Source organism: Zootoca vivipara, chromosome 7 (assembly GCF_963506605.1).
Source record: "Zootoca vivipara chromosome 7, rZooViv1.1, whole genome shotgun sequence".
Taxonomy (NCBI): Eukaryota; Metazoa; Chordata; class Lepidosauria; order Squamata; family Lacertidae; genus Zootoca; species Zootoca vivipara.
Window position 1 is genome coordinate 80,484,815 of NC_083282.1, and position 24,813 is coordinate 80,509,627.

Sequence of the window (24,813 nt, forward strand, 5' to 3'; positions counted from 1 at the left end):
CAGGCAGAGGATTGGGCAGAGGACCTGGAGACGGTGCACCAGCAGCTCAGAGAACACTTGGAGAGGGCCAAGGAAGCGTACAAGAAGGGGGCAGATCGCCACAGGCGACCGGGAGAGGTCATCAGGGTGGGGGACAAGGTTTGGTTATCCTCGGAAGGTCTTCCCACCAGGGGGCGATGCAAAAAGTTAGCACCCAGGAGGCTGGGCCCCTTCACGGTCACGCAACAGGTCAACCCGGTAGCCTTCAGGCTAGCACTGCCGGAGGACATGAGAGTGCACCCAGTGTTTCATAGATCACTGCTGTCGCCGTACAGGGAAAGTACCAGGTTCAGGGACAGCGATCAGCCTCCAGAGGGAGGGGGGGAGACGGGAGACGCCCGACAGCTCAATGAGGCAACTGAGATTTTAGACTCAAGGAGAGGGGTGAGAGGGCTGGAGTACCTGATAGCATGGGAGGACACTCCGCCGTCCCACAATGAGTGGATACCGGCCACGGAAGTACCTGAGGAATTTTTAGTGGAAGAGTTCCACGCCCTGTTCCCCCACAGGCCCAAGCCCTGGCACATGGAAAGGGAGGGAGAGGGGGAGGGGCAGGAGGAAGGGATAGCAGGCAGCAGCTCTCCATGGAGATGGGAAGCGGAATTTGAGGACACGGAAGAAGAGGTGTGGGTTTCACCGAGGTCGACGACGTCAGAGGCAGGAGAGGACTGGCAGAACATTTTTACTCCCACCAGCTCTGACGCCACTGACTTCTTGGGATTCCCGTCTTCTCAGGGGGAAGGAGAAAGATCGCAGGATTGGGGGGAAATTTTTACACCCACAGGCTCGGATGCCACAGACTTCTTGGGGTTTCACTCGTCCCCAGCAAGCAGAGAGCCACTAGGGAGGGGGGGAGAGGAGCCTGGGAGGGGGGTGGATGTGAGGGACAAGGGATACAGGGAAGTCCCTCCCATCTTAAGTTCCAGCCCATCCCCAAGCGCTGGAGAGAGTAAGGAGAGCTCTGCCTCCAGCGGAGAGTCAGGAAGTGGTGTCCGAGGCTCAGGCAAGGTTGTGGAGCCCAGGCAGCAGGGGGGACAGGAAGTTGGACGCACGGGGGGGGAGGCCAATCCCCCCAACTCCCGAATTGCGACGCAAACGTAGGGGGAAGAGGTTGGGTCTGCCAAAGCTGTGGTGCTGGAAGAAAACGCGCCAATCGCCATTCGGGAGTTCTGACACCTCACCTTAAGGATGCATTTTTACTGCTCTGAACACTGTAAATAATCAGCACTTAATAAAAGCCTTAAAAGACCATGCTGGAGTCGTTACTCTAGAGTAGCCATACCAGGCCCTCTGACAGCTACCAATTGTATGCTACCAGGCTAGGTTTGAAGTTCTTATTGTAGTTTATACTACCCCTGGTTGTCTCACCTCAAAAAGAATATTGTAGAGTTGGGAAAAGTTCAGAAAAGGTAAGCCAAAATGATAAAAGGGGATAGAGTGATTCCCCCCAAGAGGGAAGGTTACACCATTTGGGACTTCTTAGTTTAGAAGAAAGGCGAATAAGAGGCAACATGAGCAGATAGTCTACTCAGGCTTTACTTCCTTCCTACTTCTGCAAGTTCAGTCAGTATGAGTTAGCGTGTACTGGTGTTAACTTCTTGGGTCCATATTGGTCACATGTAAAACTTGGACTTGGAATGGCTTTATTTGCCATGAGTAATAAATCTTAAGTTTTCTTTATCCTTTCAACTAGTGGTCTAAACCACTGAGCCTCTTGGGGTTGCCGATCAGAAGGTCAGCGGTTCGAATCCCCGCGGTGGGGTGAGCTCCTGTTGCTCGGTCCCAGCTCCTGCCAACCTAGCAGTTGGAAAGCACGTCAAAGTGCAAGTAGATAAATAGGCACCACTGTGGCGGGAAGGTAAATGGCGTTTCCGTGCGCTCTGGCTTCCATCGTGGTGTCCCGTTGCACCAGAAGCGGTTTAGTCCTGCTGGCCACATGACCCGGGAAGCTGTCTGTGGACAAATGCCGGCTCCCTCGGCCTGAAAGCAAGATGAGCGCCTTTGACTGGACTTAACTGTACAGGGGTCCTTTACCTTTACCTTTTACCTTACCAGATTATATTTACCAAACACCAGTAACTGGTAAGGTAAAGTAGCCTTGCAAAAAATACTGTAGGGGGGGATCCACTTACACATTTCCCGCCAGAGATTTGCTTAAAATTTGCATGTGCGTTGGCATGCAAAATTGAGTGAGTATATATTATGCATGCAAATGTGTGTCCTGGATCTAAACAATGGCCGATCCATTGCTCTGTTTTCCTCAACTAGCAGGGTCTATGGTAGATTGTGGCTAATGTGTGTATTAGCTGATATGATGTTCCACCGCCCTGTCCCATTCAGTTTAGTAGAAATGGGATGTGCAAAAACTGACTTAGGTACAATGTACAGTATGTAATCTACAGTATGTAGGGGACCCAGGTGGCACTGTGGTTAAACCACCGAGCCTAGGGCTTGCTGATCAGAAGGTCGGCGGTTCGAATCCCTGTGACGGGGTGAGCTCCCGCTGCTTGGTCCCAGCTCCTGCCAACCTAGCAGTTCGAAAGCACGTCAAAGTGCAAGTAGATAAATAGGAACCGCTACAGCGGGAAGGTAAACGGCGTTTCCGTGTGCTGCTCTGGTTTGCCAGAAGCGGCTTTGTCATGCTGGCCACATGACCTGGAAGCTATATGCCGGCTCCCTCGGCCAATAATGCGAGATGAGCGCGCAACCCCAGAGTCGGTCACGACTGGACCTAATGGTCAGGGGTCCCTTTACCTTTACAGTATGTAAACATACTCTGAAGAAGTGTGCATGCACACGAAAGCTCATACCAAAATATAAACTTAGTTGGTCTTTAAGGTGCTACTGAAGGAATTTTTTTATTTTGCTTCGACTCAGACCAACACGGCTACCTACCTGTAACTAGAAGTATGTAAACAGTCTGTGTGGTGATTAGTCCCCAGGAACACATCCATTCACTTTTAAAATAATATTGTATAATCATCTTCTTCCATCAACTCCATATCAGATTTAAAATAACTGAGACCATGAATGATGACTTTCAGTTGAAACACTAAAAATGCAAATGAGTTTTCTTCAGGAATGTTTATTGAATCAGAAGGAAATCAAAATATACAACTATTTAGAATTCAGGTGCTAGTTTATATCATTAGTCTTATTCTTCCTTGCTTTTACAATAACACACATATCTGAATTTTCCATGAACGCTATTAAACTTGCATCTCATATGATCTTTTTGAAGCAGGCAAAATTTTGTTCAGTCTTATAATCTGGTATAGTTTTCGTTTAAGGAATTAAGTTTAGTTACAGGCATAAACTAAAAGACGTTTCTGTAAAACTGAAGTGTTTTTCTTCCTTTAATGATAAGAAAAAAATTAATATCAAAAGTAAATACATCCTTTGAGTTAGTGATATAAAGGGCTCCATTGTGCTGCATTTTTGTTAATACTTTAATCACTTTCTTTTCAAAAGCTAATTTCCCCCCATTTTATTACATCAAGGAAGAAAATAAATGAGAATGAGTTAGATGTCCTGTACATTTCAGCCTTTTCAATATTAATAACTTGGGAATCAATTTGAAGCACACTCTTAAAAGTTGAGTTATATGACCTTGGCGCTTGTAACCACAAACTTTTTTTAAAAAAACCCAACAACAACAACATCTTGTCAATGTTCAATTTATCAAATGATGATTTTAAAAGCTTTATACTTATTCTTCCACCCCCACATAATTTTGCCACAAAAACAGAATCCTTCTTATCACCTCCACCCATAGCTGCCAAGTTATCCCTTTTTTTTAAGGGAAATTCCATTATGCTGAATAGGCTTCCTCGCGAGAAAAGGGAAAACTTGGCAGCTATGCCTCCATCTAACTATAATTATTTTTAACAGGACCTTTATTACACTATGCAATCCTATGCAATGTTTACTGTTCAATAAATCTTACTTCTGAGTAATTGTATTTTGCTTAGAATTGCAGGCTTAGAATGTTTTCTTACCTTGTTTGTTAGAATAACCATTCCATCTTCCACATTAGCCTACGCAGACATAACACTTAACTGTGGTTTGTTTTCTTAACCATAGTTAAGCACTGCATCTGATTAATTAGATTATCATTAATAGTTGCCTGGAAAATAGGGTGGGAAACTATGGACTGAAGTGTGTTTGCAAACCATAGTTTGCATTAGCTGTGGTTATGTACTGCATCTGTAATGAGCAAACCACAGTTAAGGCAACAAGTTCTCCCTATATATATTGGACAATTGTTTCAGGCTTCATAAGACACAGGTTATGAAACCACACATTTATGAAGCTGAGAATGATGAACTGAACTGAGCTATTCTCTGGTTATAGAGCATAACTAGGAAAACTAGATCTCTTCACTGCAAAGGATAGAACCGGGGTTGGCAACAAATGCTAACCATGCCCATTATATCTGCACCAGGTTACAGAGAGGTGTAAGAAGAGTGCCTCCTCTCTGTAGGGGGTCTGTCTCACCTGACCATACATCTACAAAAATCCCAACTGAAACTATTTTGATTCCTAGAGTAGCCACAGGCAATCGAAAGGAACAACAGCACAGTGAGAGAACTCATACAGTGGTGCCTCGCAAGACGAATTTAATTCGTTCCGCGAGTCAATTCATTTTGCGAAACATTCGTCTTGCGAATCGCGGTTTCCCATAGGAATGCATTGAAATTTCTTTTTTTCCATAGGAACGCATTAATTAAATTTCAATGCATTCCTATGGGAAACCGCGATTCACAATATGAATTTTTTTGCAAAACGAATTCGTCTTGCGAGTCACCATCAGATCGCAAGGCACATTCGTCTTGCGAAAAATTCGTCTTGCAGGGCATTCGTCTTGCGAGGTACCCCTGTACTTTGCAATATTGTAGGTGACAGATTCAGTCTCACATATTGGGATGGGAAAGACCTGAGATCTTGGAGGGCTGCGACCATTTAGAGGAGGCAGTGCTGAGCTAGATGGACCAATGGTCTCACACAGTGTAAGATAACTTCCCCATGTTCAGAGATAGGCAAGTGGGAAAATCTGAATCTTCAGGTTGCAGTTTTGCTGACTAACACAAACTTTGTGCTTTGAACACCATCTCCCTAACCAATTAGTCTTCACTATTATCCATGCTTATGACAAGGAAGGATTCTATACCTCTTGGCTGCAACACAGCTGCGTGCTCACAGTTACTCTAACCAGTCCAGATTAAAATTGTGTGGTGCACTGTAAAGATTAACAAGTAGACATCTGCACAGGTCACATAGGTACACATACAAGTAGACCTTATCATAGGTAAACATGCAGGGAGAGCTTGGAATACAGGCTTGGGATAAGGCACGGTTAGGGCTGTGATCAGACCGCAAACCAGGGAAACACAATCTGCATATTGTGTAAAAAAAAATAAAGCAATGAAGATACAAATTATGAATATGCTAACTGGGTGCACTCAATTTGGCAGCTCTAATCAGCTGGCCAACATCTTTATTGCAGCTGGGGGTAATAAGAGACTCTCATAATTTTGCTTTCCCCTTGCAGGGGATGTGAAGTGGATTAATGTGCTGGGCTCAGCCCTGGCCAAAGGCATGCACTTTAAGATCTGGTCATCAGAGACATCTGTTTTTGGTTCAGGGAGGCTGCCCAGAGACAAGAGCATGGGGGGACCCTGCCATAAGATAGCATGACAGGGCCAGATGTGGGAGCAGAAGTCTCCATTTCAGGTCGAAGCCAAGCGCTATTTTAATGCTGTAATTAGCAGCCACATCTTGTTTTGTAAAACTCAAGACCAGGCGCATGCTTGCCCCGCCTCCCCAATTTTCATAGGGACTGCAGCATGAAGGAAAGGGGAGCCTTAACAATTCTCTTCCCAGATGCAATCCTGACAAAAATTGCCCTCCACCAACAGCAATTAGATTTGACAGAGTGGGAGAAGACGCTCCCTTTGGTTAACTTTAATCAGCATCGTAGCTGGGGAGGGGGGATAAACCTCCCCTCCCCACATGCCCCTGGTATTTAATTTTAAAATGCACACATACACAGATGTGGTTGATAATAGAGCTATTAAAGTAACATCTGGCTTTGCCCTAACAATGGGGAGCTTTTATGCGGTGAAGATCTTTATGTTGGTGGCCATAGTCAATATCGCTCTCCCTACTCCTTGCACCATACTTGACACAACTCTCGTCTTTTCCTTCCCCATTAACCTTCTCAGCAGCTAAGCTGTCCTCAGCTCTAAGAGTTTCTCCATTGCTTTTCTGTGACCTTTAAAGTTAGCCTATTTGAAGAAAACTTTCTGAAGAAATTCAGAACGCGTTGCACACCAGTCTTTGCTTGAGCCTGGCACAGCTAATGTTTGGCAACAGCCATATGAAGCAAGGGGGTAGAAGGGAAGAGAAATGAACCAAAGCAAGTCTTCTTTTTTTACGCTGCATGGGTGGGGGGGAAATGATGGCGGAGATCCAACAATCCGTCATTTGGTTCGGTGTATTCACTACTTGGGTTTCACAAAAGGCACAATTGATACTGGATCTGTTTGTACTTCGGCATCGGACATCCGTTTGGGGCTCTGTCAAAGGGAAAAAAACAGAGAGAGAGAGATGTATAGATATTGATGAAGATGCTAAAAAGCTGATTATGTTGGAGCCTCACATAGGCATTTTCCACTTACATTGTTACTAAGCTTGTAGCCCATTTTATGCAGACAGTGAAATAGACTGTGTGTAAATTTTTACTTAAAAACAATTCTGTACAATGCTGAGTAAAAAAAAAAAAGTATCAAAAGAAAACCTGTAATATATATTACAGTTATTCCCATAACTTACTAGTTATATATTACAGTTATTCCCATAATTTACTAGTTATATAACTAGTAAGTTATGGAAGACAGGAGTGCCTGGCGTGCTATGGTCCATGGGGTCACGAAGAGTCGGACACGACTAAACGACTAAACAACAACAACAAAAGTTATGGGGAGGAGCCAGGACTTTGAAATAGTACACCCAGACTACTGGAAATCTTTTCCAGCACCTCTTTGAGCCAGAGACTGCTTGCATGCTTGCAACTTAAGGTTGGTAAGCAAACGGACTAGAAACTTGGGTTTTGCACTTTCTCTGTGCTTGTGCAGAGTCACAGAAAACATACAGTCCTGGCTGTAGCATCTGAAAGCTGGTGTCTCAGGAAAGTTTATTTTGCATTTAATAAATGTGGTTTGAATTATTCAAGCAGAAAGCCAGTACGTTGTGGGGTCTTATGGGATCTGGTGGGCAAGAAGAGCTTAGACCAGTGATTTGCCAGTTCTAACACATAATACGTTTTGACCCTACGTACATTTTTTTTTTAAAAAATCACCATTAGCGTTCACATGTAGAAGAAAGGCTCAAATAAATGATGTTATTAGCAGTTGCCCCAAGAGGTTCCAGGAGTCTCTGCTTATCCCTTTAGCTTTCCTTATAGCAAGCAGTTGGAAGAGATGAAGTAAAAGTGCTTTCGGTACCGTATATACACGTATATATTGCTATTGTTAATTTAGTTCCCCCTGGTAAACGATTAGCAATTGAAAAAATAAAGCTCAAAGGGTCCTGCCCAAAGGCTCACAATCTAGAAGACACGACACATATATGAACAGATGGGATGGGAAGGGGTAAGAAGTGGGATTGATCCTGCAGAAGAAAAGATGTAAAACAGGCAGTCAGGTTCACAGTCCAAGATTCACAGGAAATGTATGATGGCGGCGGCTGTTGAATCAGCCTTTTTACCCAGTGTTTCTTTTTTCAATACTGGACCTTACTTGCATTTTAATGCAGTTATAGTGCACAAATATCTAATTTGTATGTCCCCAAACAATGCATGAACCATAACACAATTATCCATCAAAATCCAGACTATTCTGAATTTTGCAATTCAGTTCTCCAACCAAAAAATGTTTACAAAAATGTATAAAAAGGGGAATGTGTACTAAAATGCAGAAACACCATGCAACAATGCATCACTGTAGGAAAATTGTTCGCAAAAATGTGTATATAATGCAAAATTGCACACAAAAGTGTATAGATTAGGAGAAAACCAAGATTTTTTTTTTTTTTGCCGAGGACTTAAAAAAGAAAAAGTTGAAAACTGCTATGGAAATATGGAGAACTGAATATAAGTTTAGAAAAATGAGAAACCAAAATTGAGAGATTTGTCCAAGCCTAAGCAGAAGGCTCCTTTCCCAGCCCCTCTCAAATTTAGCAGTGGGCCTGCTTTTTACCAAACACATTACAACCCCAATTGACAAATTGTGGCATACAAGTGAACTCCTGGGAACAGATTCGGAGGCTAAGACCCAACATGCTTATACACGAAAGCTTCCCAGAATGGTGGCTACACCAGGATCGCTAAAGAAAAAATGAAAGGTAACGTACAAGGCCCTTAAAAAACCCTCCGAATGACTGTCTCTTCTCTATCCTCTTCGGAGTGTTTTCCTTCGCAGCTTCCCCTCCATTCTGAAGGGAGTCTGTCTCGGCTGTTTGTTGCTCTGTGGAGTCTGGCTGGTCTTTGGCTTCCTGTTTGTTTCCTTGCTGGTTCTCTGTTGAACTCTCTTGGCTCCTCTCGGCCACAGGTTCTCTGTTCTCAGCCTGGGTCAAGGGCCTGTCTTTGAAGTCCAGTGTCTAAAGCAGTTTCAAACAGCAGTTATTTTAAAAAAAGAAAGAAAGAAATGCATTTGGCAGGAGGCCCCCCCAGTTTATTTAAAATTAAAGCTACCTTGCCTCCAATGCACATGCAACTCAAATGGTGGAAAATCTATTTGCTGCGATCCTATGCACACTTAATGAGGAAATAGGAGCCATGGTAGGGCTTACTTCTCCCTGCGCATGCATAGGATCGGGCTGCACATCATAATTCCAGTATGTTCAGCCTGCCACCCCCCCTCTCTCTCACACACACACACCTGAAGAAGTGTGCATGCACACGAAAGCTCTAAGGTGCTACTGGAAGGATTTTTTAAATTTTGTTTCGACTACGGCAGACCAACACGGCTACACACACACACACACACACACACACACACACACACACACACAAATTGCCCCTTTTACAGTTGTGGGACTACTCTCATGGAGGAAAATGCGCAAGCGGCTTTCTGCAAAGCATTTCTTTTTACACATTTCTGTTGTTTTTATATTTCTCCATGCATAATAAAAAAATAGAGGAAAGGCATTTAAGTTAGGGCCATGTCTAGATGGATCTTATTCAGGCATCTCAGTACCCGCAAACAGCGTTTCCTAACATGTTTTTAGAGAGTGTCCAAAGCACGCCACAAATATAACCTTGGTAGTAGTTACAACAATCCCGCAAAGCAGTCCAGGGTAACTGCCACTCCCATATTATAGATGGAATTCGGAGGCTAAGAGGTGGCAGTTTGCTGAAGGCTGCTTAGTGACTTCAAGGCTGCGGCAATATTTGAACCACATGGCAAGACACATGGGCTGTTTAAATCAATGCCGCTCACCCAATTGACTGGAACCAGCTGCAAATGAATGTGGGATTTGCGTGGTGTACTGCTGAACACTGCAACAACGGCCACAGTTTCCTAAACCAAAAAGGCATTCCCTTTTTTGTGACAGAGCCCTTTCTTTTTGAAAATTAACTACGAACCCCACAATTTAGGATCCCTTCCAAACCTGTGCCAAAGTTTTGCAGTAGTTTTGCAGCAAAAACCCTGCGTTTTGCAGCGCCCCACAAACTGGGTAATTGATACATCAAACCAAATTTGGAATCCCCTCCAAACCTCTGCAGTTGTTTTGTAGCAAAACCCCCACATCTCGCAGCACCCCACAAAATGAGCAATTGATACATCAAACACAGGGCTCGTACTTAACATTAACTACGAACCCTAAAATTTGGAATCCCTAATGGGACCACTTTATTTGCATGCAGAAGGCCCTGGTTAAATCCCTGGCATCTCCAGGTGAGGCTTGGAGAACCCGTCTCAAATCCTGCAGAGCCACTGCCAGTCAGTGAGCACTGAACTATATAGACTGCTGGCCTGACTTGGTATAATGCAGTTTCTCATGTGGGTAACTAGGCTGGCCAGATGCAAAGGATATCAGGGCTCCTGCACTTTTCATAGTTATGCAGAGGAGGAAATGTCAGCAGGTATAATTTGCATAATAATAGGATCTATAATTCTGGAGCCTAGGAAGTTACCATCTAAACACAACCCGAGAGACACAATGTTTTCTCATGCATGCAACAACAACAACAACAGCATTACAACAAAGCAGTAACTGTGTTCTCTTCCCAAGCCATGAAGCATGAAACCAAAAGATGGAGAGAGACAGAGACAGAGAAACATTTGAAAGATCAAGATAACAGATAAATGACACTGGGCTACAGAAGAGAAAGATTGCACAAACAAATTTCCACAGTGTAAAATTACAATACTCCACCAGAAGATTGACAAGCCATGATTTGGTAGTCCAATGCCATAGAAAATTCTGCATGGAATTGCAAATGGAGAAAACATGGCTTCTTACATCCATTCATTTTTAAAATATTACTTTTGTTCTCAAAGTAACAACTATTACAAGACAGTTCGCTATAGCAAAGGGAGTGAAATAAGAACAGGATATGGACAAAGTTCATAAAGGTTCACAACAAAATGCTACAGTTTGTTTAAAAGAAAGAGGAAGAGAATGGCAATGTTAGATTACAAAGTGAAACGAAATAATATGCACCCCTTTCCCTGCCTTTAGCCATTATTGCGCATCTGGGATGTTATCCTCAAGCTATACATCTGGAAGCCACTTTAAAGGTGCCTGAAAGTCACAGGTCATGATATTTTCAGGGTTTATAGGCAACCTGTGGGTTAACGTAAATCTCTTAAGTTATTATTATTATTATTATTATTATTATTATTATTAAAAACATTCTGAATTTAATTTGCTCAGGCAGCATGCCTTGGTGTATGAAACCTCTGAATCCATACCTCTGGCATAATAACATTTACAGATTGCAGAATCAGCCTCTGGAGTCTGCATGAAGAAAGTTCCCATGCTGTTTCTTTTCAAACACCCCTACTTTATTGTGTAGGCTGGTGCACAAGCAGTGCCTTGCTCAAGACTCAAACCACAATTAAGAGATGTAGGTGTGAGCTGCTTGATTGCAGAGACCCTCACTCATAGTTGCCAACTCCCTGGGACCCCTGGGTGCCCAAGCAGCCACAAAATTCCCCATGAAGGGACCGGGCACCTACAAATTTTGGTGCCATGGTCATGCACATTGCATGGCACCCATGGCCCCAGGCAACCATGGTTGCTGGGCCATGCTGGCACTTCTGCCCTCACTGTACCTCCTCCCTTCTTCTCCCTGTTGCTCTTCAATTTCTCCCAATACCTACAGTTGTTATCAGCTGCACCATTAACCACTGTGATAACACAAGCCCAGTATTTGAAACAAAGGTTAGCTTAGGTGCATCATTGTCCACCATGGTTACAACAAACCATGACTAAAGGCTAGAGGGATGGCTGACTGAACCATGGCTTAATGCAAACAACCAAACTATGAGCAGTAAGCCATAGAACAGGGGTCCCCAGACTATGGCCCGGGGGCCGGATGCGGCCCAATTAGCCTGCCAATCCGGCCCGCGACGACCCCCCCGCCCGCCGCCCGCTCTTACGGCGCGCAGCGCGGCAGCGCTCTTCCGGGTTGGGAAAAAAGCACCGAAAATCCTTTGTGCGCATGCGTATGGGCCTCTCCCAACCCGGAAGAAGTCATTTCTGGTGCACTTCCGGGTCGGGGGAGGCCCACGCGCATGCGCACAATGGATTTTCGGTGCTTTCCCCACCCTGGAAGCGCGCCGCCGCGCACTCCCCCGCCCGCCGGCCCGCACAGGCGCTCCCCCGCCCTCCAGCCCGCTGCGCGATCGGCGTGGTGGGAACCGGCCCAAACGCCGGTAAGTCTGGGGACCCCTGCCATAGAACAAACTTTGGCTTCAGTTCCTGGTTTGTCTGCTGGTTAAACCAAGAGCCTGGGTTAGGATGTAACACTAAACCAAACCATGGCTTGGCTCTCTGCAGCGTGGCAGCAGCAGGACCAGAGAAGGAGCAAAGCAGTTCTCTCCAGGGACCCACATGCCTGCTCATTCACACTAAGCCATGATCTGGTTTAGTGTTTCATGCAGATTGGGCCATTATGTCTACACAAACTATTCATGGCTGGCTTGAACTAAAAGGTGAGGGACTGACATAAGGGAAAGGTGGGGTGGCGAAGCACTAAAGAAAGGATGTGACTCTCTAGCACAGGCATCCCCAAACTGCGGCCCTCCAGATGTTTTGGCCTACAACTCCCATGATCCCTAGCTAACAGGACCAGTGGTCAGGGATGATGGGAATTGTAGTCCAAAACATCTGGAGGGCCGAAGTTTGGGGATGCCTGCTCTAGCAATTGCTAAGGATGTACAGTTATGAGGAAAGAATTGTTTTTTCCCCTGTTTCCACCTGCCGTGAAACTTAAAAACACAGGAGCTCTGCATTTTTAAAAATGCAGCCCCACTGCAACCACCCTGTGATTTCTAAGATCATCCCACTCCTTCTCTTCACAAGTTTCAGCTGGCTGTGAAGAACAAATGGTGGTGTCAAGAAAAGGTTGCCCTTGAGCTAAGTAGGAAGATCATGTTCAAGATCTTATCTTTGAATCAGGCAGAATATCAGCATGTTTCAAAACAGCAAATTTGGCACATTCTTTAAGGAAAGAACGCAGGAAAATAGAAAAGGAAAGCTGTAAATAGTGAGCTGTATCGCTCCCCTTCCTAACAGTTGATTCAGACCCAACAATCTGTCTCAGCTTGTAGGCAGCTAGCATTTCTTGAGGAAGGAAAACCAGATTAACGGGATCATAGTTTCCCCGACGAATTCTACTCACGTCTGCCCCAGAGATTTTAATTGACTTGAGACCTGAATCAATCAAACTCTTCAACCTTTGGTGGACTGCATTTCCAGGGCCGTCTCAAGCAGGTCGGGCGCCCTGGCGCTGAGATCGCTTCGGTGCCCCCGCCCTTGCAGCACGCAGCATGGCTTCCGCGCGGCTTCGCCGTGTAGCGCCCACCCCCTGCCGGCCCAGCGCCCTGGCGCCCCACGCCACCGGGACTACACCTAGATCTGGGCCTGTGCATTTCGGTAAAGATCAGGAAAGTGAGAGCAGAGCATCCAAGGAGGGGATGCCCCCACCAGAGGACAAATGGGCCCTTGCACTGGCAGTGCTCCAGAGTAGGGCAGCAAACAGTTTGCTTCTGCGTGTTTTTTGCTGTGCGGTGACCTCTCCCCTCTTCTTTCAGGGCTCTATACTGTTGCTACCACCATGAAGTTAAATGGAGCTGATTGGGAACTGTTCCCTTAGCAACGGTGAAGTGTTGTAGGCACATTGCATATGTACAGTGTTATAATGTAAGGCCTTGAGGCTTACTGAAAGGGACGGTTGGCTAAATCAATTGATAACAACCAGTGCAATGCCCAACACCCAGTGCAAACTGAGAAGGGATGTTTATTTGTTACACTTATTGCCGACTTTAACAAAGCCAGTGGAAGTGATGATATTCCAGCTGAACTATTAAAATTTTTAAAAGATGATGCTGTTAAGGTGCTACACCCAATATGCCAGCAAGTTTGGAAAACTCAGCAATGGCCAGAGGATTGGAGAAGATCAGTCTACATCCCAATTCCAAAGAAGGGCAGTGCCAAAGAATGCTCCAACTACCGCACAATTGCGCTCATTTCACACGCTAGCAAGGTTATGCTTAAAATTCTACAAGGCAGGCTGAGGCAGTATGTGGACCGAGAACTCCCAGAAGTGCAAGCTGGATTTCGAAAGGGCAGAGGAACCAGAGACCAAATAGCAAACATGCGCTGGATTATGGAGAAAGCTAGAGAGTTCCAGAAAAACGTCTACTTCTGCTTCATTGACTATGCAAAAGCCTTTGACTGTGTCGACCACAGCAAACTATGGCAAGTTCTTAAAGAAATGGGAGTGCCTGATCACCTCATCTGTCTCCTGAGAAATCTCTATGTGGGACAAGAAGCTACAGTTAGAACTGGATATGGAACAACTGATTGGTTCAAAATTGGGAAAGGAGTACGACAAGGTTGTATATTGTCTCCCTGCTTATTTAACTTATATGCAGAATTCATCATGCGAAAGGCTGGACTAGATGAATCCCAAGCAGGAATTAAGATTGCCGGAAGAAATATCAACAACCTCAGATATGCAGATGACACAACCTTGATGGCAGAAAGTGAGGAGGAATTAAAGAACCTTTTAATGAGGGTGAAAGAGGAGAGCGCAAAATATGGTCTGAAGCTCAACATCAAAAAAACCAAGATCATGGCCACTGGTCCCATCACCTCCTGGCAAATAGAAGGGGAAGAAATGGAGGCAGTGAGAGATTTTACTTTCTTGGGCTCCTTGATCACTGCAGATGGTGACAGCAGTCACGAAATTAAAAGACGCCTGCTTCTTGGGAGAAAAGCAATGACAAACCTAGACAGCATCTTAAAAAGCAGAGACATCACCTTGCCGACAAAGGTCCGTATAGTTAAAGCTATGGTTTTCCCAGTAGTGATGTATGGAAGTGAGAGCTGGACCATAAAGAAGGCTGATCGCCGAAGAATTGATGCTTTTGAATTATGGTGCTGGAGGAGACTCTTGAGAGTCCCATGGACTGCTAGAAGATCAAACCTATCCATTCTTAAGGAAATCAGCCCTGAGTGCTCCCTGGAAGGACAGATCGTGAAGCTGAGGCTCCAATACTTTGGCCACCTCATGAGAAGAGAAGAATCCTTGGAAAAGACCCTGATGTTGGGAAAGATTGAGGGCACTAGGAGAAGGGGACGACAGAGGACAAGATGGTTGGACAGTGTTCTCGAAGCTACGAACATGAGTTTGACCAAACTACGGGAGGCAGTGCAAGACAGGAGTGCCTGGCGTGCTATGGTCCATGGGGTCACGAAGAGTCGGACACGACTAAACGACTAAACAACAACAACATTGCCGACTTTTCCTGCAAAGAACTCACAGTGGCTTATATATACCGGTAGTTCATGGGCAGTCATTCCTTCATCCAGAGAACTTAACACACCCCACACACTGGGTACATCTTCCAATGTCATGTTGCCCCTGGAGGGGTTGCAATGGGCCAATGGACCCCTGAGCCCCCAAAAGATAAGCTCCCAGGCTTCAGCAATAGGCCTGTGTTTTGTGGCTCACAATGGACAGCAAGGAGTATACACATTTCACAAATGAAAGCTGCTGCCTGTGCTGTCCACATCAGGTACTAAATCTCAAATCATTTGGTCCAATATATGAAGACTGCAGTACAGCCATTTCTACTTCATTATGTATTAATGGTGGCAAAGGTTTTAAGAGCACATAACTGGGAAAAAGAAGGAAAGGTACTTATAACCACTGTTTGCAAGATAAAGAGCTAACCTTTAATTAAATGCAGTAAATTAATATACTAGATGGAAGTTCACTTTTGCAATGAAACAGGAGTTCCACTTGCAAGTTAAGCCCTTCCTCTTCTCTTCCTGTGATGCCCTCCACCCCAAATCTGCTCAGGAAAGTCCCCCAACCCTCTGGAACAGTTATTGAGGGTGATCAGGGGCTGAAAGGAGAGGAGGGAGAAGTTCTGCATAAATGAAAATCTGCTGCGTGAGCAGAACAGCGGTGTTGGATACAACCCATTAACTTTTAAATGTATTATTTCACTACTGTAGAAGAAATAGCAAACTAAGTTAATATGAAGTGAATGGACTTGATGCAGTATTAAGAACTTTACACAGATGCCAGACAGACATGCACTACACATAAAAATAAGAACATAGGGAGCGTTTTAAGACAAACTTGAGAACAAACATACAGATAAGACGGAATTGTCTTTATTTATCCTTACGTTGAATTTTTGTAAAGATTTGATAGCTTAAAATGATGCTAGCAGTTCTTTAGAAATGTATAAAATGCATACACCTGTGAACTATTGGAGATATGCTTGCAGTGCTTTTGATAAATCTGGTCATTTAAAAACCCAAACAATTTATTAATTTTTAGTTTTGATTGCAATTACAGTATGGGTACAGAGATTTCTTTCCAAAGGAAAATAAAAAAATTCCTTCAGTAGCACCTTAAAGACCAACTAAGTTTTTATTTTGGTATGAGCTTTCGTGTGCATGCACACTTCTTCAGATACAGTGAAATGGAAGTTTCCAGGCACTTATGTAGAGAAGGGGTGGGGAGGGGTGGGGATGGGGAGGGGGGATCACTCAGAAGGGTGGTGGAAATGGGTGATTGACTGACTGATAGCTGTTGATGACCGCAAACGACTGCAAATGGTTTTGCATGAAAAAGCAAGGGTTGAGATGGCTGAAGATCGCTTATCATGTATAATGAGATAAGAACCCGATATCTCTGTTCAAACCAGGTCCCTCCATGGTTTTGAGCTTGGTGATAAGTTGCAATTCAGCAACTTCTCTTTCCAGTCTATTTCTGAAATTCTTTTGTAGTAAGACAGCTACTTTGAGATCTTGTATAGAATGTCCTGGGAGATTGAAGTGTTCTCCTACTGGTTTTTCTGTCTTCTGGTTCCTGATGTCAGATTTATGTCCATTTATCTTTCCAAAGGAGATAGTGACAGTTTTTAAACCCAACAGTCCCAAATTCTGCTGCAAAAAAACCCCGAAGGAAGTAAAGTATGGAACACAATTGGTCAGAGGCTGAACAAAACATGCTCAATGGACAGGTGAGTTTTGCTGTCATGAAAGAAGAAGAAACAGCAAACTAAGACTCCGGAAGTAGATGCCAGCTGAACCCATCACCAAGAAAAGATCGAATCCATACACTTACTTGGGCATCAGGGGCTTGCCCATTTACCTCTTCTGGAGCAACTACCACTGCATCACCTCTGACTGGCTAGAATAACAAAGGGTTAGATACATTTCTTCTTACCATGGCCCTGTACTACTGTGGTTACAGAGGACTTTAACAGGCAATGCTAGCTAGATTCCTTAGCCCCTAACCCTGTTTTTACACTTATGAATCATAGAATCATAGAGTTGGAAGAGACCACAAGGGCCATCCAGTCCAACCCCCTGCCAAGCAGGAAACACCATCAAAGCATTCTTGACATATGCCTGTCAAGCCTCTGCTTAAAGACCTCCAAAGAAGGAGACTCCACCACACTCCTTGGTAGCAAATTCCACTGCTCTTCCTAATGCTTAGGTGGAATCTTCTTTCTTGAAGTTTGAACTTTTTTCAAATGAATCCCATTCAGATAATGCATATTTCCCTCTTTCCAATCTACAGAGCCCCTTAAACATGAGAATTTAGGGCAAATGTGGAGACTTCCCATTTCCTTGGGTGTACTTTATAGGCTTTTCTGAAGGCAGGCAACAACTTTGGGCAGGTCCTGTTAGAGTTCACTGGTGGGGGCTGTTTGACTAAGTGTGTGGAGTGAAAAATCAAACATTTAGAAGAGGGAATGGTCTTAAGGTTCCCCAGAAATCGGGGTAAATGTGGATTAAATGGGAGGAAATCCTCCATTGACATTTTGATGCTGGCAGTGTCATACGGAATGCAAGAAACTTGTATGTATGAAGAGTTTTGATTCCACAATACACACCCGTCTGGAACTTCTAAGTGCCCATTATCTGTTGTATGACTTATGGAGGTGGTGAGTTTACTCTGTAGGTCTGTTTCTAATACGATGCCTGTTGCAGGGGGTGGGAGTAAGGAAGAGAGGTGAACTGGTGAGATAATGAGAGGAGTTGCTCCACCATAGGCCACTAACAAATGTTGCAGTACAGTGGTATCTCGCTAGATGAAAAACTCGCAAAACGAAAGCGTTTTGCGATTTCAATGGAGACTCACAAGACGAAGTTTCCTATGGCGCGCTTCGCAAGACGAATTTTTTCCATCCCAAAGGGTGCCTTGCAAGACAAATCCCCCCGCCCCGTCTTGCAGGGCACCCTATGGGAAACCGCACTTCAATGCGTTCCTATGGGAGCCGCTTCGCAAAACGAATTTTTCACTATACGAAGCGACTCACGGGACAAATTAAATTCGTCTAGCGAGGCACCACTGTACTCTTAACTATGGTACTCTGTTTGGCTATTTCAAATACTTTACACATCAATCCCTTCTAGGTCATACTTTACACCTCCTCCCATACAGATTCAAAAATACCCTTCTTACCAATTTAAATAATTTCCTCAGATCCTTAGTTTTGCTGGGCTTCTCATCTCCTTTGGACTTTACTTCTGCTACTTCCTGACTTCTGCTTTCGACTTTAGCTGGGGCTTGGGGAGACGCTTCGATCCTCTCCGTGTTTATCACCTCTATGTCATCTGTTGGAGTCTGCAGGTTATTTGAAATGCATTTAGATAAATTAAGATGGCTTATTTTAGAAATCCAGAATCACTTATGGAAATAAGAGCCACCATCTCAGAAGGATGAACATTTATTTCAAACTTAAAGAGACAGATTTTATAGGAAACAGGTTGGATATTTGCACCCTGGGTGCCAATCCCACCTTCTGTGAAACACAACTAGATTTTAGAGTTTCCTTGGAGAAAATCCTTTCTAGTAACTTCCTGAATGTATTTGGCTGCTTATAAAAGCTAACAAACTGCTTCAGTGTATAAACTACTTTGAGATCTGTTGATAGTCCACAAATGATGTAAACAAACAGACCATCAGATCCCTTCCCAAAGAAAATTAGCATGCCAGGGAGAAAATTAGGTTAGAACCTTTCCCCCTGGCATGCTACATTTCTACATGCATGGCATTTATTTTATTTTTATGTGAGGGGAAACTTCAAACATGCCATCCCGCCTACCTGCAGCATGAAGTGGGATAGTATAGCAAGAGGAAACCAAGTGATTTCATTGCATGTATGGATAAAGCTCACATTCACATGTCATGGTATCTGTAAATATCGCTGCTCAGTCCATTTTTGGCATGACAATGGTGGAATTTCTGCAACACTGAGGTTAACGAAATGTCAAGGAGGTAGGCTATGTGGTGCGGTAACCCATAACATTAGATTTGGGGGAGGAACTGAAAGTTAGGCAGCAGAAAGTTGCTGCTGAAAGGTGGCAGTCCGTGATCCAGTTCTCCCCTTTCTCCTTGGTAGCGTGCAGTGAAATTTCCCGCGGTATTGACCAACATAATGTGCTACCCTGCTGCCGACCAGGGGGCAGTCAGCTATGTGGAGCAGAGTTGGGGAAACCCATAAAGCTGTTTTGTCATGTGGGCAAGATTAGCAAAATAGTCATAAGGGAAAAGGAGAAAACGGAACACAGAGCTGCTTTCTTTGCCAGCAGTCCATTGTTTGCATCACAATGTGCAGTTTCACGCTTGAATTCAAGACTGAAGTAACCATTAGCTACTTAGCTTGTGGTGTTATTAACAGCAGTAGCAGAAATTGCATCAGTTGAGGAACCCCTCCAGACTTTTTGCGGGTGTTCATTAGTGGTGGATTTAAACTGGACGGTCCTCCGCTTTATTAGTTGTTGGGAGATGCCGCTGCAATATTGGGAGGGAGTCTGAAGGGGCACTCTTGTGCTATGGCACAGCAAATTATGGCCAGCGAACATTTGTGGTATGGGACGTTACAGGGTTTCAGCAGGAAGTTGGGGAGATGGATGCACTGTTTGGAAATGAATCAGTATGTTTGCCCCACTGAAAGCAGGGTTGCAAATAATCACCCCATCAGCACAAATAATCATGAATTCACATAAAATGGATGTCTGGAGGGGTCCTGAGTTTACTGACAAGACAGTTAGAACAAATAATCGATCACGAATCAACAAAATACACAACCTTAAAAAGACCCAGCCCCATTATTAGCGGCTATGATATGGTCAGCTTGTCATCTTCAACTTTTATTTTATTCTTAGTATGAAATGCAATGCAGCATTGCTATATTGCAGCAAAAGATGACCGAACAGAAAGACAGAATACCTTAAATCACAGCTATGAAATAAAAGACAGTATGGACATTAAAATCCAATGGCGCTGTTCAAAGAAAGCCTTTTAACCATTCCAAAACAACCAATATTGATGTGGTGCTTGTCAAACTGCATCCCCTCAGATGTAAATTTTATTAGCATATGGCATTAGCTGTTGCACTGAGGCAACTGGCAGTTACAATTGGTCCTACAGCTCACCAGATGTAACCAGTTATCTAGCTGTTGGGGTTTGTTCTCTTCCCGAAGTAGAACACATCCTCAATAAGGCAGAGCAGAAGCAGTCTCCTGGGACTTCGGTTTCTTAAAAACAGTATAGTGTGGGGTCATATTACAGCCAGTGCTGCTACAGCTGTAGCCCAAATGCGTTCTGTCTCTCATGCTATGTTGATGCAGTGGGTTTAGTTTCACTAGTGATAACAGTTGTATCCTGGGAGAAAATTCCAGGCACGTCTGGGTTCAAAGAAAATATCCAGTCACCCAGGAAGCCTAACTGACTGGCTATTTTATGGCTTACCAAAAACAGAATGGTGTATTGATGGTACCCCTGCTACTTCTACTGATTTGACTCTCATTTGCTGATGACGGTTACTTTTTGCTGATAGGGATACATCAGCTGATGTGTTTAATAGAGATATGTTTGAAGGGACTGGCTGTAATTAAATCCAGCACAAATAAAAGCAACGTTCGATGTTTCAAATTGCTATTATATTGCAGGTTGCTTTGAGCTTTTGAGAAATGGACAGGGCATGCATCTAAGACAAACGAGCGGTTATTTTCTTTAGCTCTGCTGCTCCATGAGCAATTTTTGAATTCATTGGCATGTGCAAGTAAATGAATAAAGACTCTCCCATGGAAAACCTGCATTTAATCTGGCTTTGCTGTGGCATCGTCAGTTCTAAGAAGCCTCTCAGCACTGGGTCAACCCAGGACCTATCGTGAGATATATGAAAAAACTCCTATAAATATATCTAGTTGCAATATGACCAGAAAGGGAAAGGACTATCCGGGAAATCCACACGTACCTTTTTCCGAAAGAATTTACTTAGGGGTGTAGGAGTAGAAGAAGAGCGCTCCTTTGTTATTATTATTTCTTTTGGGGTTTCGTTGGTGACAACCACTGTCGCTGTGGCTGGTTGTGGCATGGGAGGGTCAGGAGCCCTGGTGTTCTGCTTTGTGGCTGGACTCTCCTGTGGTGGAGTGACGTTTGTTTCTGATGTCACGGTAGCAGTGATTACAGGCTGCTCAACAATCTGGAAACATACACAAGAATTTGTAAATAGACAATGGAACATTTAAAGATTTGCAGAATGGGGCGGTGTTGGCCCACGCCAGACACATGGGCGTACCCAGGATCAAAACTAGGGGGGGGCAAGGGGAGGGGCCAAGGCACGGAAGGGGAGGGGCCACAAAGTGGGCGGGAACGGCGAACTCGCGCTCCGCCGGGCTGTGCCCCTCCCTAGAAGCAGGGCTGGTGGGCGGAGGCGGAGCCCAGCCCAGCGGAGCGCGAGTTCGGCGTTCCCGCCCGCCGCGCTCCCTGGTTCCCCCCCGTGCTTGGCCTTGCCTGAGGGCACGCCGGGGAGCTGGAGGGTGCGGCGCGGCGCGGCGGGAATGGCGAACTCGTGCTCCGCCGGGCTGTGCTCCGCCTCTGCCCACCAGCCCTGCTTCTAGAGTAGGGCAGCTGCCCTAACTTGCCCCGTGGTGGGTACGCCCTTGGCCAGACATTTAGCTCAAGCTCAACACACATTTAAAGCACATGGCTCCCCCCCCCCCAGAGAACCGTGGGAACAATAGTTTCTTAACCTTGCTGGGAACTGTAGTTCTGTGAGGGAGAAACTGCAATTCCCAGGATTCTTGGGTGGGTAGAGTAATGTGTGCTGAATGTGTTTTCACAAAGTGGAGGGAATAAGAAGGATGGGGGGAAGAGACAAGATAACATGGCTACAGCTATAGCTTATGAAAGAGCATTCATTCCTACATTTTTGGGGACTACAGTTCCCAGCAGCACCAGCCAGCATGGCAGCACCGGCTGATACTGCTGAGAGCTGTAGTACAAAATATCTGGAGAGTACCAGCTGTGGAAGGCTGGGTTATAGCATGGACGAAGATAACAGCACAGGAAATGACTTTCAAAGTCACATTTTGGCGACGTGATTGCTCTCTATACATTTGGACACTTAAGATGTCGTAACCATGGTGGATCCTGAGATCAAAGAGCAAGTTTTTGTTTATTTCAATACAACTGGATGCCATTTTGACTCAAGATGGTAGGCTGAACTGTTCTGCACTGATTTTAACCACTAGTTTCAAAACAGCACTGATTTTTTTTTTAGTTTGTTGAATTCCCAAGCAATGCCAGGTATGAGACTGTTAGCTCTCTATTAAGCTGAAACTTGTAGAAATGTTATTTGCAACTGGAAACTCATGAATGCTTTTCAACAGTGTTACTCACTTTGGTATTTTCTGCCTGCTGGGGATCTTTCTTTGCCTAAAAGAAGAGGGAATGCACATACACAAGTCATTGGGGGCTTTTTCATTCCACACAACCCAGTACCTGTGATTATGAACAGGGATAGAGTCACACAGTCAGTTTGCCTTATGGTATATATGATGAAACTCTCTAATTTGGAACAGTGTTCAAAACTCCCATTGTTCTAGGCACATTTTGCCACAGGGAATTTCATTAGTGCGAGCAGTTTCTGAGCTCTGGGCGCAGTACTGCCCCTAATATTTCAGATTAAAACTGCAGAGTGGAAGGAACGGAGGACCTTTTTCTGCTCTCAACTTCCAGCTACTCTCTGAAGACTGGAGAAGAGACCCTCATGAGAATATTAGGCGTGGGGTGGGCAGGGGAAGGACTAGACCAGGCATCCCAAAACTTCGGCCCTCCAGATGTTTTGGACTACAATCCCCATCATCCCTGACCACTGGTTCTGTTAGCTAGGGGTCATGGGAGTTGTAGGCCAAAACATCTGGAGGGCCGCAGTTTGGGAATGCCTGGACTAGACCATGTGAAAAATGAGCATAATATTTTAGCTGCAGTTCATTCATTTTCAGCTTTGTATTGCTGTTATAAAAAAGTGTGCCTAGACATTTTGTTGTTGTTCAAGGGGACAGTCATTGCAACTGTTCCTGTTCCACCATAAATTCCTAGTGAACGTGACCATTTTTGAAAACATAACTTCCATTGTAAATTTCTCTTATACAATAATGAACTCCTCATGTATTCCCTATGCACCAATGAACTTGTATCCAGGCATTAGTATTTATGTTATTTTGAATGTGTGTTTTTTTTATAGAAAACATACTTTTGGTTGAAATTAGTATTTACATTCAAATCTGAAAAACAATGTTTCCCTGGTTCAGAAGGTGACCATGGTTTTGAGGAGGAATGTGCTGACTTCAGAAGATATGAGATACAGTGGTGCCTCGCAAGGCGAATTTAATTCGTTCCACGAGTCAATTCGTTTTGTGAAAAATTTGTCTTGCGAATCACGGTTTCCCATAGGAATGCATTGATATTTCTTTTTTTTGCCCATAGGAACGCATTAATTAAATTTCAATGCACTCCTATGGGAAACCGCGATTCGCAAGATGAATTTTTCGCAAAACGGATTCGTCTTGCGAGTCACCATCAGATCGCAAGACGCATTCATCTTGCGAAAAATTCGTCTTGCAGGGCATGCGTCTTGTGAGGTGCCACTGTACAGGGAGAAGAGGAAGCAAGACTGATTCACTGTGCCATTTTATAAATTACAAGAACTCAGGCCAAAGAAGGATGATTTCAAAAAAATATCTTCACAGAGTTTTAATAAGGATAAATTCCAGTATACATCAACATCAGGACAAGGCCCTGTTTCGATTATTCTTCATCAGCACAGATTCACAGGTCAAAGTGTACGAAATGTGTTGGTAGGCAAACACATTTGGTACACTTTGACCTGTGAATCTGTGCTGATGAAGAATAATCGAAACAGGGCCTTGTCCTGATGTTGATGTATACTGGAATTTATCCTTATTAAAACTCTGTGAAGATATTTTTTTGAAATCATCCTTCTTTGGCCTGAGTTCTTGTAATTTATCATTTATCTTTGGACTCTCCCAAGAACTCCAATTTCCACTGTAATGTTATAAATTTCAGCATGAAGTTTGCACATCTCCCTCTGTGACAAGATGCATGTCTTGCTGATGTGTGAGCGCGCATCTATCAATGAATATATTTAATTAGCAAAACATACTATGAAACAGCCTTTCCCCAGCTTGATCTTGGTGTCTACTCAGACATACTTACCCCTGAACTACCTGAGATTTATTTCTTTTTAAGCACGGTTAGGGCTGGAGCCTCAAAACTTTTCTCTTGACCCTAAATAGGGTCTTGTAGTTACAACTTCTGTAAAATGGTATAGTTCATCCCCCTTTCAGGTGAATGTGTGGATCTTTCCTTTTCAAATACGTACAGCAACCGATACGATACTTTCGTCTCAGAGCAGCCTAAGTGCCTTTTCCCACTACCATTCTATTCCAAATCAATGCACTTATTATGTAATCCCCTCTACTCCCAAAAATTCCATGTGGGTGTCTGAGTGGAATTTCTGCACTCAGAAATTAACTTCATTTTCCATCCACAGCTCAAGGGTCTTTGTCTATATGCATTCCTTAGTATATAATGCTCCCATTCTTTTCCTCCAAGCAAAAATATTGATACTTAATATTGAATAATAATACGTTGATGTGGTTTTGGCTACAATTCTGTACTAATACAAATCCTAC

General features: G+C 44.2%; 1 protein-coding gene across 4 annotated transcripts in view; it reads right to left on the bottom strand.

Annotated features, from left to right (window-relative positions):
- Positions 1–2,967: 2,967 nt before the first annotated feature.
- The window catches only part of BCAS1 (brain enriched myelin associated protein 1), a 59,218-nt gene continuing 37,372 nt past the window's right edge, over positions 2,968–24,813 (bottom strand). Inside the window, exons 8-13 of one of the 4 annotated variants that reach the window (XM_035123174.2) lie at positions 22,496–22,531; positions 21,069–21,296; positions 18,269–18,430; positions 16,922–16,987; positions 8,452–8,697; positions 2,971–6,617 (exon numbers count right to left, since the gene is read on the bottom strand). In XM_035123174.2, coding sequence (XP_034979065.2) covers positions 6,543–6,617; positions 8,452–8,697; positions 16,922–16,987; positions 18,269–18,430; positions 21,069–21,296; positions 22,496–22,531 — 813 coding nt within the window. In that variant the 3' untranslated portion in view covers positions 2,971–6,542. Of the gene's footprint in view, positions 6,618–8,451; positions 8,698–16,921; positions 16,988–18,268; positions 18,431–21,068; positions 21,297–22,495; positions 22,532–24,813 lie in introns of all 4 variants that reach the window. The other 3 variants (XM_035123176.2, XM_035123175.2, XM_035123177.2) reach the window with 3 other exon arrangements.